Raw genomic sequence first — 13,855 nt, forward strand, 5'->3', positions numbered from 1 at the left:
GTGGCTTATTACTTTTATTTTTATTTTTTTCCACCAACTAGAATGGAATAAAAAATCAATTTAATTTTTGTGATCAATGTTTATTCTCCCAATTTAACGCGGGTACAAAAAAAAAATACATTGAATCTCAACACTCTGTTGCATATGTACATGTACATCACAAAACCATGATTTTTACGGTTCAATCGAGTGTCGTTATCTACGAAACACGCGCGCTCATTGCAGATTATTTTCTTTCTACATTTAGTTGAAAATATAAACATCGTTCTCAAGCATCAAATTGATTTTTGCAGTCCTTTTTAGTTTATAAGAAACAAACGATTTTACAAAAAATCGAAAATCTTGATGTATTTTCGAAATTTCAATGAACCCTCCGGCACGTGTTAATAATATTCGAAATTTTTCATACCCACAGGGGTTTGTTTTTCTATAATATGAACATATTGCTGCGGTGCATTTGAAAAAGTTTCAAAACCACCAAAGTAACGTTCACCCTAGCGTATACCTAATTTTGCACTATTCGGTATCAGTGCTATGAGAAAATATTGAAATCCTAATATCCCCTTATCCTATGAAGCCTGTTATTTTAACACAGCGAGAATGTAGATCGCAAGGTAAACCGTCACGGTTTGAGGAAGATTAAACGAGCCACTGTACGGCTGATATACCTGCACCCAACCCTAACTTTGAGAATTTTCCGAAAGAGAGAAGGACAGAGATTAGAAGGAAATTTTCGTCGTTCTTCACCTTCTGCGAGGAGATAATATTATTATTCTCTCCGTATTATCGGCTTCGACAAGTTTCATTCAAAAGTTTGCTTTCAAGCTTATACCGTCTTATCTCTTCTTTTGCTCACAGGCGCATATAAAGTAGAGCGGAGAGGAGGACGATGATCGTTCCGATGCGACCGCGTATCGAAAGTACAACCCTTTGATAATGATGAAACGACGGTTCTGCAGTCAGAGTGTTTGGTTCAATTTATGGACTGGAAATAATAGTTTGGGATTGGTTGTTTCGTCGGTCTGCAGGTTGCGAAATATGTGATTCAGGCTAGCCAAACACCTGAAATAACTGAAAAACCTGGAATTTTCAGGGGTTTTCTAATTTGGTCGTGGAAAAAATTGGAAATATCAATTTTCTATCATGGAAATTAGAAATGATTTTTTAAGGTAAATAGTTTCCTTTTTTTCGTCGAGAAAACAAAATTTTCTTAAACTGAATTTTTTTCGTACATTATATTTTTCTTTAATGCGAATTGAATTTGAACCGAATATATAAAATTAATAAGCTAAACGATTTAGGTCTTAGTAACTTACTGGAACTGGGAAAAGGTCGTGGAAAATTATGGAAAATCTACAAATGTCATGGAATTTTATTTTTACAAAAATTTGTGGCCACCCTGGTAATTTCCGTGGTAATTCAACCCACAAGGTGCAAGGTATTATTGTACATTTCACGTTATTACCACTCATTGCATTTATAGAGTTGTGACGTGACGCAAAGTACCGGTGATCTCTTTACAGCAAACGGGTTCGCTCGTGAATCATATTTCAAACGCGGGCTTGCAGAGCTTTCATTTCGCGGTTGAAAATTGATGCTAGCAAAATGGTGATTACATTTGTCACTATACGACCGCTATCCATCTTCTACGGCCTGCGTAATATTCAATGAAACGTTCAGAGCAGCGCGGTGAACCAGCTTCTCTGCAAGCTGGCCAGTTGCTTTGCACGGGAGCTTTCTAACTTATATCCTACAACCTCATCTCATCCACAACCCGGGTTAATATAGGTACCTGAACACACGCCGTGCTCCACAGCTGCGAAGAAGAAGGAGAAGAAGAAAACGACGTTGGCATTATGCAACAATGTTCCTTGGCATCGTTCCCTAGCAACTTTAAAATACCTATTATTATATATTCACGTACACGAATAACGTTACGCGAGTTCGTTACGAGGCTGGTACCTTTTTGGATAGCGTTTCGTTGGATCGTTGATCTCTCGTCTCTTTTATTCCAATTCGTTCATTTGCCCCGGTTTCAACAGATTTCAAAGAACAGTCATCGTATCATTGACTTCTGTTGCGGTGGAACGGATTTCCCGAGAATCGAGTCAGCCAAATTGTAGCTACAACAAACAAACGAACGAGGATCGTTCTACGGTTCGTGGTGTCTGCTAAACTTGTGCCAAGAAAGAGCCAAGGGCTCTTCTTCTCAAGGGGAAGAAATCCGTCGGACAAGTGCGCGTCTCTTGTCTCGGAAATTCCTGCAGCAGCTGCCGCTTCCTCTAATGTCACAGAGCAAAGACCGAACGACAAGGCGCTGTTGCTGCTGCTGCAACTGCATCTAGTTACCCTCGTTCTATTTCAGATTCGAGTTGACCGTGACACTAGACGTTAATCGATCTAACCGGTTGTCCGTTCCTTTTGCTTTCTCAGATAGTCGGGCAATCATTGGACTTCAATGATTACTAGTGATTTGTTTGATCGTTACTGTAGGCGTGCATCGCACAGCGTATCTACCGTCTTACCATCGAACGATACTGAGAAGTTTATTCCTCACGTAAATATCGTTTGGTTCTTTCGAAACTTCGTCATCACTTCACTGCTTCGTATATTATACCGCAGAATTTACGAAATGTTTCAGAGTTCAGAAAGACGTATAAATCGGAATAATTACGAGGCAAAAATTATCTTCGGTACCACCAACGTGTTTTGACGTAAATGTGGGAACCACCATGAATTGCCTGCGTATTAAGTCGAAGTAAACAGTGACGAAAGTCAAACAACGTATCAAACCCAATTAATTGGGTGGAGTTGGGTCTTTTTCAACTCTGGCATCAACGTGGAGATCATTAGGTACCAGCTACCGAGTGTTATTAAATATGGTCGCGATAAATTGGTATTATTACGCGACTAGTCGGCAGAAAACTTCTTACGGTTCTAAATATAACACCGAACTGGAATAGCTGCGGTATAAGTTTGCAGACCCAACATCGACTTACCGCGTCTGTTTCATTCGCCTGGCAAGAAGCCTCGATGCCTCACCTATCGTATCAGGGCGGCCACTTGACTCGCAGATTTTCTTTACTCCCGTCAATGCGCTCTTCTTTATTCACCTCGGTATTGCGGACGATGTGCGTACACATTTTTTCGGTCTTTCGGCACCGCTTTTATCCACCCTCTTCTTTTAGCCCGTTCTCTTCTCTTCTCTCAATTTTCAAGCCGAACACTCTCGTCTTACGGTCTCTAAACGTAAACTCGCAATCAGTCGTTCTTTTTCCTCTTGAGGGGGGGTTGAGAAAAGGGCTGCTGCTGCCGCTTCTTCTTCTTCTTCGTCTTCTTCTTCTTCTTCTTCTTCTTCGTCTTCTTCTGCTTGCCACCTCACTACGCCCCCTCTCACATGCCTATATTTTTGCCCGATTGGTCGATCTTCGCGCAGCGGGGGCTCTGCGGCTCACTTTAGAAGGTAAGGTTGTTCACTCTGCTCCGACGTAAGTGTGCCAACAAATAACACCCTTAAGGCTTATGTCTTCGTTGGTATATATACAACGACGGTTATGTTGTATGAAATACCTTTCCCCAAAGTTACGCCTATACGCCATCCTCGGTTATGTACCGAAAATTAATTCAAGATATACGGTATGCCTGTGTTGAGATATGGATTGGAGAGGATATCGATTTCGCGATATTGGATGTTTAAATAACAATCTTCCGAGTACGTTATACCGTGTCCGCCTTTCCTTTCAAACTTTCGGAAATCTGATGAAATATGTATATCGTTGAAATTTTTCCCCAAGTTTGAAGTATTTTGAAACTTGTGTATCGGACGGCTGGATACGAGAATTCAATTTACGAATCTTTTTTCAACCGCTTACACTTTTTTTTGCAACGATCACGCGACGCGATACAGAGAACGAGCAAAGAGAACGATTAGTTGTCTGTACTCGTAATCAACTAATTAACCATCAAAAAACGAAAAACTGAAAACAAGAAAAAAATGTCTTCTCCGTAAGACGGGGAGCATGAGTAAAGATATCGGTAATTTCTCGAGCGTGGGTGGAGTAATATAACATGTAAGACGGCTGCTAGAATTATACCGTGTAGCATAAAGCTCTGTAGCGGTTTCGTTGCCAGATATAAAAGTCGTTTAACAAACGTTCTGGGAATGATTAAGAGCGCGTTCTCGAATAATTTATACACTGCACATTGGTTGAAATATATACGGTGCGTATTTGAATGACAAACCGTTCTAGTTAAACGTCCGGTAACTAGATTCACCCTAGCCCCGTTTTCTCGTAACGCGCGGGCTGCTGCGGTAACTATTCTTGACTCTGTGTTTAGGATCTTTTAATAGTTAACCTAGATACGAGAAAGCCCGATCTAATTATTACATCCGGAAACATCTGGGTGCTCTCAAGTCCCAGCAACACCAGCAGCCAAACAATTCGGACTCGGTTTCTCCTTCGCAATCGCCCGATGCACTTTCCTCTCGTCCTGCATCCTGCAGATGCGTTGCAACTTGTTCCAACCATAAGAGACGATTTAAGAATCGGCACCTGTTCGCCTTACTTTCAAACGAAATCGAGCGTGGAGCGAAAATAAACCCAGAACGAACCTATCTTTACTATATTTCTCTCCTCGTACGTGCGCCGTTGCGATCTGGACAATGTCCAAATCGATTAACAACACTGATCAATGGACACGTTAATTGTACCGAACAGTTACGGATCGGAGATATCTTTGAAGAGTTCGTTTCTGCCGATATCAAGGATAATTAGTTTGGCCTCGATATCTATCGATGATTTTTTGCGGTTCTCTTTTGATTTTTCAATTCAACTTGCTATTTACTCTACGGAAAGGATCTGTGATCTCTTTACATATATAAACCTTACATCGGCCAGGAGTGTATCAAAGTTTTACAACTCTGGCGCTACCGAGTACTTGCAGTTTACGTATAGCAGAGCAGGGAAAGCTGAAAAAAAAAACTTTCATGCACTTTTTCACATGATCATTTAGTCTGCGCTCACCGCGATCTAATTTTCCGCATTACGGTACAAGTATTTTCATCCGTTTGTCTCCGGATACTTTTCGTCACGTCCCGTTGCAGTGGCGATGTGTTATGATCTTCATGCACAAGTATAATAAGCGTGTCTTGTCAAATTTTGAATAAATTAACGGAATAGTAGAAATTCCGCTTTGTCTGCACAGCCAAGATTGATGGCCATTGTGTTTGATACGTTTGTTCGTTTACACGTAATATTTGCTGGCGCGAGTATGTGTTTATAATAAAATGGGCCGATGCAGGCTGTTGGATGCCGTTGGATGCTCCAACGGTTTTTGACGTACGTGTACACGGTTGTATCCACGCTAAGTTGGAATGCGGTTATGCATCTCGCGAGAGACAAGAACCACGAAACTAGAGTCCCCTCTTGAAAGAGGCGACGGACACGGAATTAATTACGAAGCTCGTACGTCAACTCTTGCATAGAGGAAAGCTCCTGTCAACCGTAAAGACCCGCCGAGTTTATTCGAAATTCCTGCAACACGAACTGCCAGCAGCCCGCGAATCTATGCTACACTTATTATTATTGTTTTTTTATATTTGAAAAAAAATAAAAAAAAATTTTTTTTTCCTTACATCTACATAACATCTACGCGCACGTCGTTGTTCCTGCCTACCAATCCAAATTTCTCGGCACGGATACATCTTTTTTTTTTTTTTTTTTTTATCGAAAATTGAAAACTGATTTTAATCCAGCAAAACCGTTTCATTTTGAAGCGTTCAGCTCGAGAGCTACTCGACAATCGGTTAGGTTTCACCACCGAAAACATTGTCGACGATGCGATACTACAAGTACGGTGAATCCACGGTGAATCGTCCAGACCCGAAGACTTTATCAATCTTGTCGCTTGTTAGATTCTCGTCTTGTTCTCCGACAAACAAGCGCAAGTAGTTTTGCCAGTCCGTCTAATCGCGTGACATGGCGGGACAGAGAGCCTGACTACAGCGTTACACCCTGACACCCATACCCGTGAACCACCGTAGAGTTGTAAGATGCACAGGGAAAGGACTGGGCGTTAATCACTTTTGACGAACGTTTCATCAACGTCGGCAACGGTCCTCCGACGTCTGTATTCCAACAAAGCTGAACGTTGCGCGTAACAAACATTGTCGAAAATTTATCGCAATTTTGCGACAGCTTGGTATTTTCCATGGAATATCCGCAAGGAAAAAGTAAATATATCGTACAGGCACAGTATATACATTGTGGGGAGGAGAGCCGAGGAGAGTTTAACACGAAACGTTTAACGTTTTGCCCAAAGGGAAAAAGGAAAAGGGATTACCCTTCGGTGAATATATCCATCCTTCTTTCCCTCCGTAAGTAGGCGGAGTGTTTTCATTACTCGAAATTTGTAATTTAAATTCTAACTCGTCATTGTCCCGCGATGCTCGGATGATCCTTTCCAATTTATTCTCTGACTTTTGCCGGAGTCTTTGTTTCGAGACTCTTTCCCGATCGATGTTTCTACAGCTCCATCCAATTGCCGGAAGGTTAATCACTCTCGAAGCAAGGCACTGGGTTTTTCTTGTTTATATATACGAATTGGACAAAGCGTCGCGTAATTACTTGTAATCGTTAGCCAATTCGTGCAGAAAACGAGAACGAGAAACTTCATACAGCTTGGGAAACAAGGTTCTACCCAGGCTTGTTCGTATCTCTACACTGCGTACTTTATCGACTGGCATAAAATCGCGCGTCTTCCCAGAAAACCATTGAATACGAACCCCTGGTAATTAGGCGTTCTCTCTACCCCGAATCACACCTAGCACGAATTACTTACCCGCGCTTCTACTTCTCCTGCTTTAACTAGAGGAGAAGAGGAATCGTCCAATTACCAAAGAGACTTGGTAAATTACTTTGTCCGATCAGCTGGCGATCATTTTTCTTTTATCGCTATTGTTTTACAGCAATATCAGCGAAGAACGAACTTTGACAGGTTTTCTTATTACTCTAAATGCACAATAGATGATTTTTTTCAGGCTCTTTCTCTTTTGAGACAAAAATGTCGAAAGTGTCGAAGCGAATGACGAGTCTATTTTTGATCGAGATTGCCGTTCCGTCTACTAGAGGTATTCGGAACCTCGTGTCAGTTATTTTTTTTTTTTTTTTTTTTTTCATCGTTTCTTTTTCTTTCATCTCGGAGAAAAATGAACTCCGAGAGAAGACGCGCAGCGTCGAGAAAGCTGTCGCGTTTTTTGAACCAACGAAATTCCTCGCGAGTCTTAAAAATAACTCGTATGCAGTCCCGGTGTGATTCTTATTCGACGTGTCGTTTTAAGAATATTGACAAAAATTCCACAAGCCACACGCCGCATCCCGGCAGACTCGTTTTTTAACCATTTTATTTTATCTACCCCGTGCAAAGAACGTCGGCCGGCAGTAAATTGGCCCTTTCGACGGGCGCCGAGACGACGTATCTCTTAACTTGACGGTACCGCGTATCTTTGCCTTTTCGGGGGGTTGAATTCAACGATACATTTATGGCAGCACGGTATGGTGAAAAGAGTCTTCAGTTCCACAGGTTGTTCTTCTCCCTATTTCGCGCGGTATCATCCGCGTTATATACAACGCTAATCTTTGTTACCCGAGGCTTTTTAGCCACCGTGAAAGCCCCGGGTCATGAGGGATTACGCGCAGAGCTGGAATAGAGGGAAGATCTGTGTCCTGTGTCGCGGAATATATGACTCGCAGATAGCGCGGTTGCTGCTCTATTCTGTTGAGTTCGGTGAAAAGAAGAGGAGGCGGCGAGAAGAGTAAGCGAGGAGAAGAGAGGAGAGGAGAGGAGGAGAGGAGGAGAGGAGGAGATATACACACCCAGGGCCCTCGGACCCTCGTATTTCAAATTCGGGAGCCAATAAAACACTCGAGCAACTATCATTATTCTCGATTTCCAGCTTTCCAGCTTTCCAGCTTTCCCCGATCTCGTGGCGACCCCAGACACCCGGTAACGCCGATATCTTCCGTGCCCCCTGTGGCCCCGACGTCCACGTCTCGCCGACCTCTGGGAAACGCGAAACGCGGAACATATTTATCAATAATTGAGTAGACAATACAGACCGCGTATATCTCGGCATCACCTTCCTATCGGCCCCATCGACTTCGGATGCCCACCGGAAGTCCGATACTCGCCGCCGTTCGTCGACCGGCGCGCCGGCTCATGAGAATCTATAGTCCGTGTGAAAATCTACCCTGAAATCTCTCGGCGAGCTTGGGGTTGAGGTAGGTTCACCTACAACCTTTCGAGCCAGCCCTTCTTCATGCCGCTGTCTCAACCTTACGACCCAATATCGCACGGTTTGAAGCACCCTGAGAAAAATGATAGCGTTCCAAGTACCTTTCTTATGCGGAATCGGTGGATACATAGATATTTTAAAACGATGTTTACAGTACGTCAAGCATATTTGAGCAACTCGTGATGCAGACCAGAAAAAGGTGAAACACTGTGTTCTGTTTCGGATTGAACATTCCGTTTGAGTTCGTTGTATAGTATTGATTTTGGCTTTTCGGAGCAGTTATTATTCAGTTACGTGTTGGGCGTAAAAGCGGTTACGCATATCGTTCAATTAGCTGCAAAGCTTTTTATACGGCTGTTAATGGTTTCCCGTAACTACTTTACGATGTATAGTTTGTTTGAATAATTGGCTAATTAATTATTGTATACGTGTGGTATAGCTTTAAGGTTAAATTTGTTTTTTCTTTGTTTCTTCAAACAATTTCCGAAATCTACATAATCTTTTTCTAAATCTTTTCGTAAAAACTAATATCGCATACGGATGCCTTTGGGCGTCGTGAAAAAGTTTGACTCGAGATTTTACATTTATATTATTTTGAACCGTCGTATGCGTGACAAATTGCTTCTTCAGCAGGTACCTGTATAACTATACAACGAAAACCTCACATCTGAGAGATAACAAGATATGAAATAAAAAAGAAACGAATTGTTTCGGTCTAAACTCGTGTTCGAGAAAAAGGTTCGAAACATCGTTTTGAGGGAAAGAGAAACTTTGTTTTTTTCGGGGATTTTCTTTTGATATGTGTGAGTGTGTGCGTGTGTCTATATATATATTCATTACATCCGCGAATAAATATATATATTTACACCTTGTTAGGTACATTTTGTTTAGCGCGAACCTCGAACGAGTTTCGGTATTTTGTTGTCCCATGCCTGAAGAGAATTTTACATCCTACGACATTCGCGCGATCGAGAAGCGTTCGCTGATATGATCAAAAGAATGTTAAACTTTTTCACCCTTATTTAACTTTTTTAACAAAATTTCACTGCTCGAAATTTGATGACTTTGCCGAAATTCTTCGGTTACAGCCTCGCTGAAATTGTGAATTGGCTCGTTTCCTTTCTTTTCTTGCTGCTCCTTAAACGAGACAATTATAAGTTGACGACGTGCTGGCCGCTCGAATGATTTAATTAAACGGTATAATTCATGATATTGTAACTGAAAAAAGCGATAACGTGAAAGCCTGTCGAATCACGTACGTGAAGCATTCTACTTTTATACTTAACGTCAGAATTTATATCATCGAGAAAAAGTAAAGGAGAAGAACATCAGCTGCTGATAACATTTATTTCACAAGCCTGACATTTTTCGGTAAGTCGATCAGACGTTTAGAAGTCGGGGCGTTTTTTCTTTCTTCTTCTTCTTCTTCTTATTCCGATCGGGTTATCTCGTTACCCGTAATGATCCCTCGATTTCTGATCGGTTAACAGCATGGCGAGCGGTAAATCGATTAATGAGAATTCCGGAGTTTTTTCACCCATGATGATATAAGTGTAATACAAAATAATCGACGCCACGTACGCTCCGTCATGTTCGACGTTGCGTCGTTGAAGGGTCACATCAACGCCGAGTTCGGAAGAAATAGTTTAATCAAAACATGACGAGGAAAAACTATAAATCGATGTATCGGAGGACGGTGAAAAAGTTTTTCTTCCACAATTTCGTGCATCGAATTACATGCGATCTTATATTACAATGCGATCTCGACTTTTTCCAACTCTCGATCATGCCGTAAGCTACCTGGCCCTTCTATTTATTTCGAACCGTTTGCCTTGGCCAGCCAAAGTCGAGGATGAGAAGGCGGCGGCGAACGAAACGACGGGATGCGAAGCGGGTGGCGTCGGATGCTTGATAATACGGCAAAGATATATCAGGAACACAATGCAATACCAAGGTGTGGCGGGGGAGGAAAGAAGGGGGAAGAGAAGCGAGTCGAATCTTGGCTCGGCCTCACGTTCGCTGCAAAACATGAGCCTTTCACAAAGTTTTATCGAGGATGCTACCAACGGGAGCGAACCACCATCACCATCACCACCACCTAGATATCCTGACGTACGTCTGCAGGGGTATCCTCTTCGCTAAAGCGAACCTTTTGTGCCTGATCAACCATTGTCGTGTTGCATGGATAGTATTCGAGGCTGTTGGTTGGTCACTTTTTAGCCTTCCATCCCTGATCCCCCGGCGGAATGTGCCGTGCAGTATCACCGAATACACTCCATACCGATGCCCACTATCCGCCGGTGGGTAAGAATCTCGCGATTCGATTTTTATACTGTGAAACGATCCAGGGAAACCTCCTCGCTTCGTACGTAACGTGGTTTTGAATTCCATACTTCTATATTTTCGGTCACGTGAACGTCGTGAGAATTTTTCAATCTCCAAGTCAGTTTCAAAAACGTTACTCAGGCCTCGGCGGGAGTTTATCCTGATCGTATTACGACCGCGCATGATTTTCTTTCTGATCTTCGTGATTTGGATTGAATTTATCGCAGAGATTATAGAAAACCACGCTGCAGGTAATCTCGTTTTCCGGATCACCATTGCCGTCCATGGATTGAAATTACATTCGTGGTGCAACAATTCGATTCGACAATATTTTTCCGGTTGCCGGTGATGGTATATATCACGCATGAAAAGTTGTATTCAGAGTTCGATTACGTGCCTCATACTGCGTGTTTTCATGCAGCTAAAGCTAAAAGTCGTGAGAAATCTTTTTAATTGCTATTACGGAGGAATTCTGGTGCGAAATGTAGAAAATTAATTAAATTATACATACACTCGGTTTCTGGGCACACTGTACGGCCGAGAAAAAGCGAGAAAAGAGAGCGAGAGAGAAGGAGATATTCGGTGTCGTCCGGTTACCCGACCATAAATCTACCTCGAAGGAAACAAACGACCAGCCAAGGTAACAAACTCGAAAGATAAACAGGTAAACCGCACGAACGGGACGCGGGAAAATTGTCGACATTTTATATCTACTAGAGCTGCCTGTAAGGTATTCGTATGGTACACACGTAAGGTAAACCGGATTCGCACCGAGAAAGGTAGCGAACCGTGTAAGAGAATCGCGTATCGATAGCCGGGCACGGATCTCTTGGGAATAAATAATATTTGTTTGCCCTTTTTTTGTTCCAGAAATTCAAAAGACACAAGCTATTGGGAAACCGTTGAGAGACCCGAAGTACGTTGACATTTATCGAGAAAAACCGATAAGGGTAGCGGTCAAGGTCCTGGTGCCTGTTCGTGAGCATCCAAAGGTAAGAATATTCTATTAATCCTCTATCGCAATCAGCTCGAATCCCTCATCGCTTTTCCAGCTTTCATTATGTTCCGTGTGCATAGGTATAATGGTGATAAGGTATACCTTTAATCGTCCGTTTTACGAGGTATGCGCGAGTTGACGATTTATAATACCCGAGCCCGAATAATCCTGTACTTGAACTTTGTCTGTAGGTATGTGTAATTTGTACAATGTTGATGAAAATCGCAGTCTTCGGAAACAGCGACTAAATTGTCAGTGAAGACTCGCGCTAGCGCCATCGGAATATTTTTCTTTCTTTCTTTTTTTTTTTCTTTTTTTCCCTTGTCTTCTCATCTTCATCTCTGCAGGATTTTTGCCAACTCGGTGACATTCGTCCGCGTTGAAATTAAGGATTAACTCGTCTCGAAGAGTTCGTTAAACGTCTCGTCGGTAACGAGATTGGGCTGAGAAGGAAATATTACCCGGGGATTTTTGTATGCTCGTAAGAAAATTGCTACTTTATGCACAGGCAGTAACAAGGTACGCTGAAAAAGTCTTGAATATCACAGTATCCTTTTATTATTTCACATTATTATTATTGTTATTATCGTAACGTCGTTTCGCGTCGTCGAATGGAATGAAAAAATGTTTGTCGAATTGAAGGTGAAATTTTTTATATTTTTTCTTTCAATTTTAGTGTCCGTTCCGAATGGTTTCAAATCATTGAGCGACGATGGAACTGCGCTAAAAATATTGTACCATTCCGTGAACGGGATTGAATCGAAATAAAAAAAAAAAAAAATACCCTCACCAACCGTAAAAAGGTGGAATGATTACAATTCATCGATCGATCGATCTTTTCATATGAATTATTCCTATTCGCATGTAAATTATTGTATCGATCGAATTCTATCCACCTCTGGATTCTCTGCGGTTATTTTCTTCTTTTCTTCTTCTGCCTTCGATCGCTCCAAGCCGTTACTGTACCTCTCGCATGACTGATTCGCTTCGCCCTTGCCGAGCTTTTAGACGTTAATAATATCTTACGGTATACAATATATCTGATTTGACCGATCGACACACGTGTGAAATTGTTGTCTGCTGTTGCCGGGCAACTTTCTGGATACGTGCTCAAAAATTCTTCGCAAAGTTTTACACCTTTTCATACATGAGCGTTTACCGCTCTTTTTTTCTGTTATAGAGATTACGAGCTTCTTTGTGTATGGAGAAGTTATCAAATTTTTGAGAGATCGTTTTACTTTGTGAAGATATCGAATTGTCGACGATGAATAGACTTTTGTAAAACTACGTCATCGTAATGTTACGATCGAAACACTCGTCATGATTTATTATCTTTGCTACGTTTGATATAATTTTTTTGAAAGTATATAATCTATATCTAATGGCTACCCGAAAGTTTTCATTCGCTATTCTGCTCGTTAGCTGCGATGCAGAGTTCGTTCATTTATTTTTGTCTCTTTTGTGTATGAAAGTTGATTCGTCGTTTGGTTTCAATATCTCGTGCAACCATTGTAGTCAAGAATTATTATTAAGTAAATTTCTACACGCAGACGTGGATCGAGACGAGCGGATATTCCCATCCAATTATATTTTTCGTTATGATAATACCTGATATACTACAATGGGATGAAAGCTGCAGGAGCTTACAAGTTATATATCGTAAAAATTTCTTGCACCTACGTTTTGAGCAATCGATTTGTTTCAAGCTTGTATTAATATTACGTTATTGAATGTAGTATGTTACTTATAGCGATGTCTTTGTCATTGTGAAAAATCTCTCCCGCTGATACCTATTTTTCTCTCGAGCATAGGTATATATGCACTACTCCGCGTCTAACAAGAGATAAAATTAATTGAGAGAGGGAGAGATAGAAAGTGGGAAGAGAACGAGAACGAACGCAAAAAAAAGACGTATTTCACGATTTGCTCAAGTCTGAAATTTATGATACATATATATATCTAACTACTTCGAAACTCGAACGAATTTCCCTCGACATTCTTATCTCTACAGGGATCTCATTGTTTGTCTTCTTTTTATTATCTTTTCATATTTCTTCTTTACCTGCATACAAACCTGATAAATAGAAAATGCAGACGCTAGATTTGCAAATACTTCATTTTATTCGGCGTATGAGAATATGTATATAAACGGAACGTCTATTCCCTAGGGATACCTGAAAAACACCTGGAGTAGATACTCTGATAAATAAGGTTAGTAAACGCGTTTTCAACTTGCCAAC

The 13,855-nt window shown here is 41.4% G+C and overlaps 1 protein-coding gene and 1 long non-coding RNA gene across 8 annotated transcripts in view; one reads left to right on the forward strand and one right to left on the reverse strand.

Moving 5' to 3' along the window:
- Positions 1 to 13,855, forward strand: part of LOC124177459 (KH domain-containing, RNA-binding, signal transduction-associated protein 2-like) — a 69,706-nt gene that overhangs the window by 26,762 nt on the left and 29,089 nt on the right. For all 7 annotated transcript variants that reach the window (XR_006869614.1, XR_006869615.1, XM_046559839.1 and 4 more), the window contains exon 2: positions 11,489 to 11,610. Coding sequence is in view for 5 of the 7 variants with exons in the window: in XM_046559839.1 (XP_046415795.1) it covers positions 11,489 to 11,610 (122 nt within the window). In the remaining 2 variants the exon portion in view is untranslated. The remainder of the gene's footprint in view (positions 1 to 11,488; positions 11,611 to 13,855) is intronic.
- Positions 1,358 to 2,797, reverse strand: LOC124177468. The gene is made up of 2 exons (XR_006869618.1): positions 1,963 to 2,797; positions 1,358 to 1,891 (listed from the first exon to the last, which is right to left on the reverse strand). It is a non-coding gene; the product is annotated as an uncharacterized LOC124177468 (long non-coding RNA).

The sequence above is a fragment of the Neodiprion fabricii genome, chromosome 3, assembly GCF_021155785.1.
Source record: "Neodiprion fabricii isolate iyNeoFabr1 chromosome 3, iyNeoFabr1.1, whole genome shotgun sequence".
In the NCBI taxonomy this organism is placed as follows: Eukaryota; Metazoa; Arthropoda; class Insecta; order Hymenoptera; family Diprionidae; genus Neodiprion; species Neodiprion fabricii.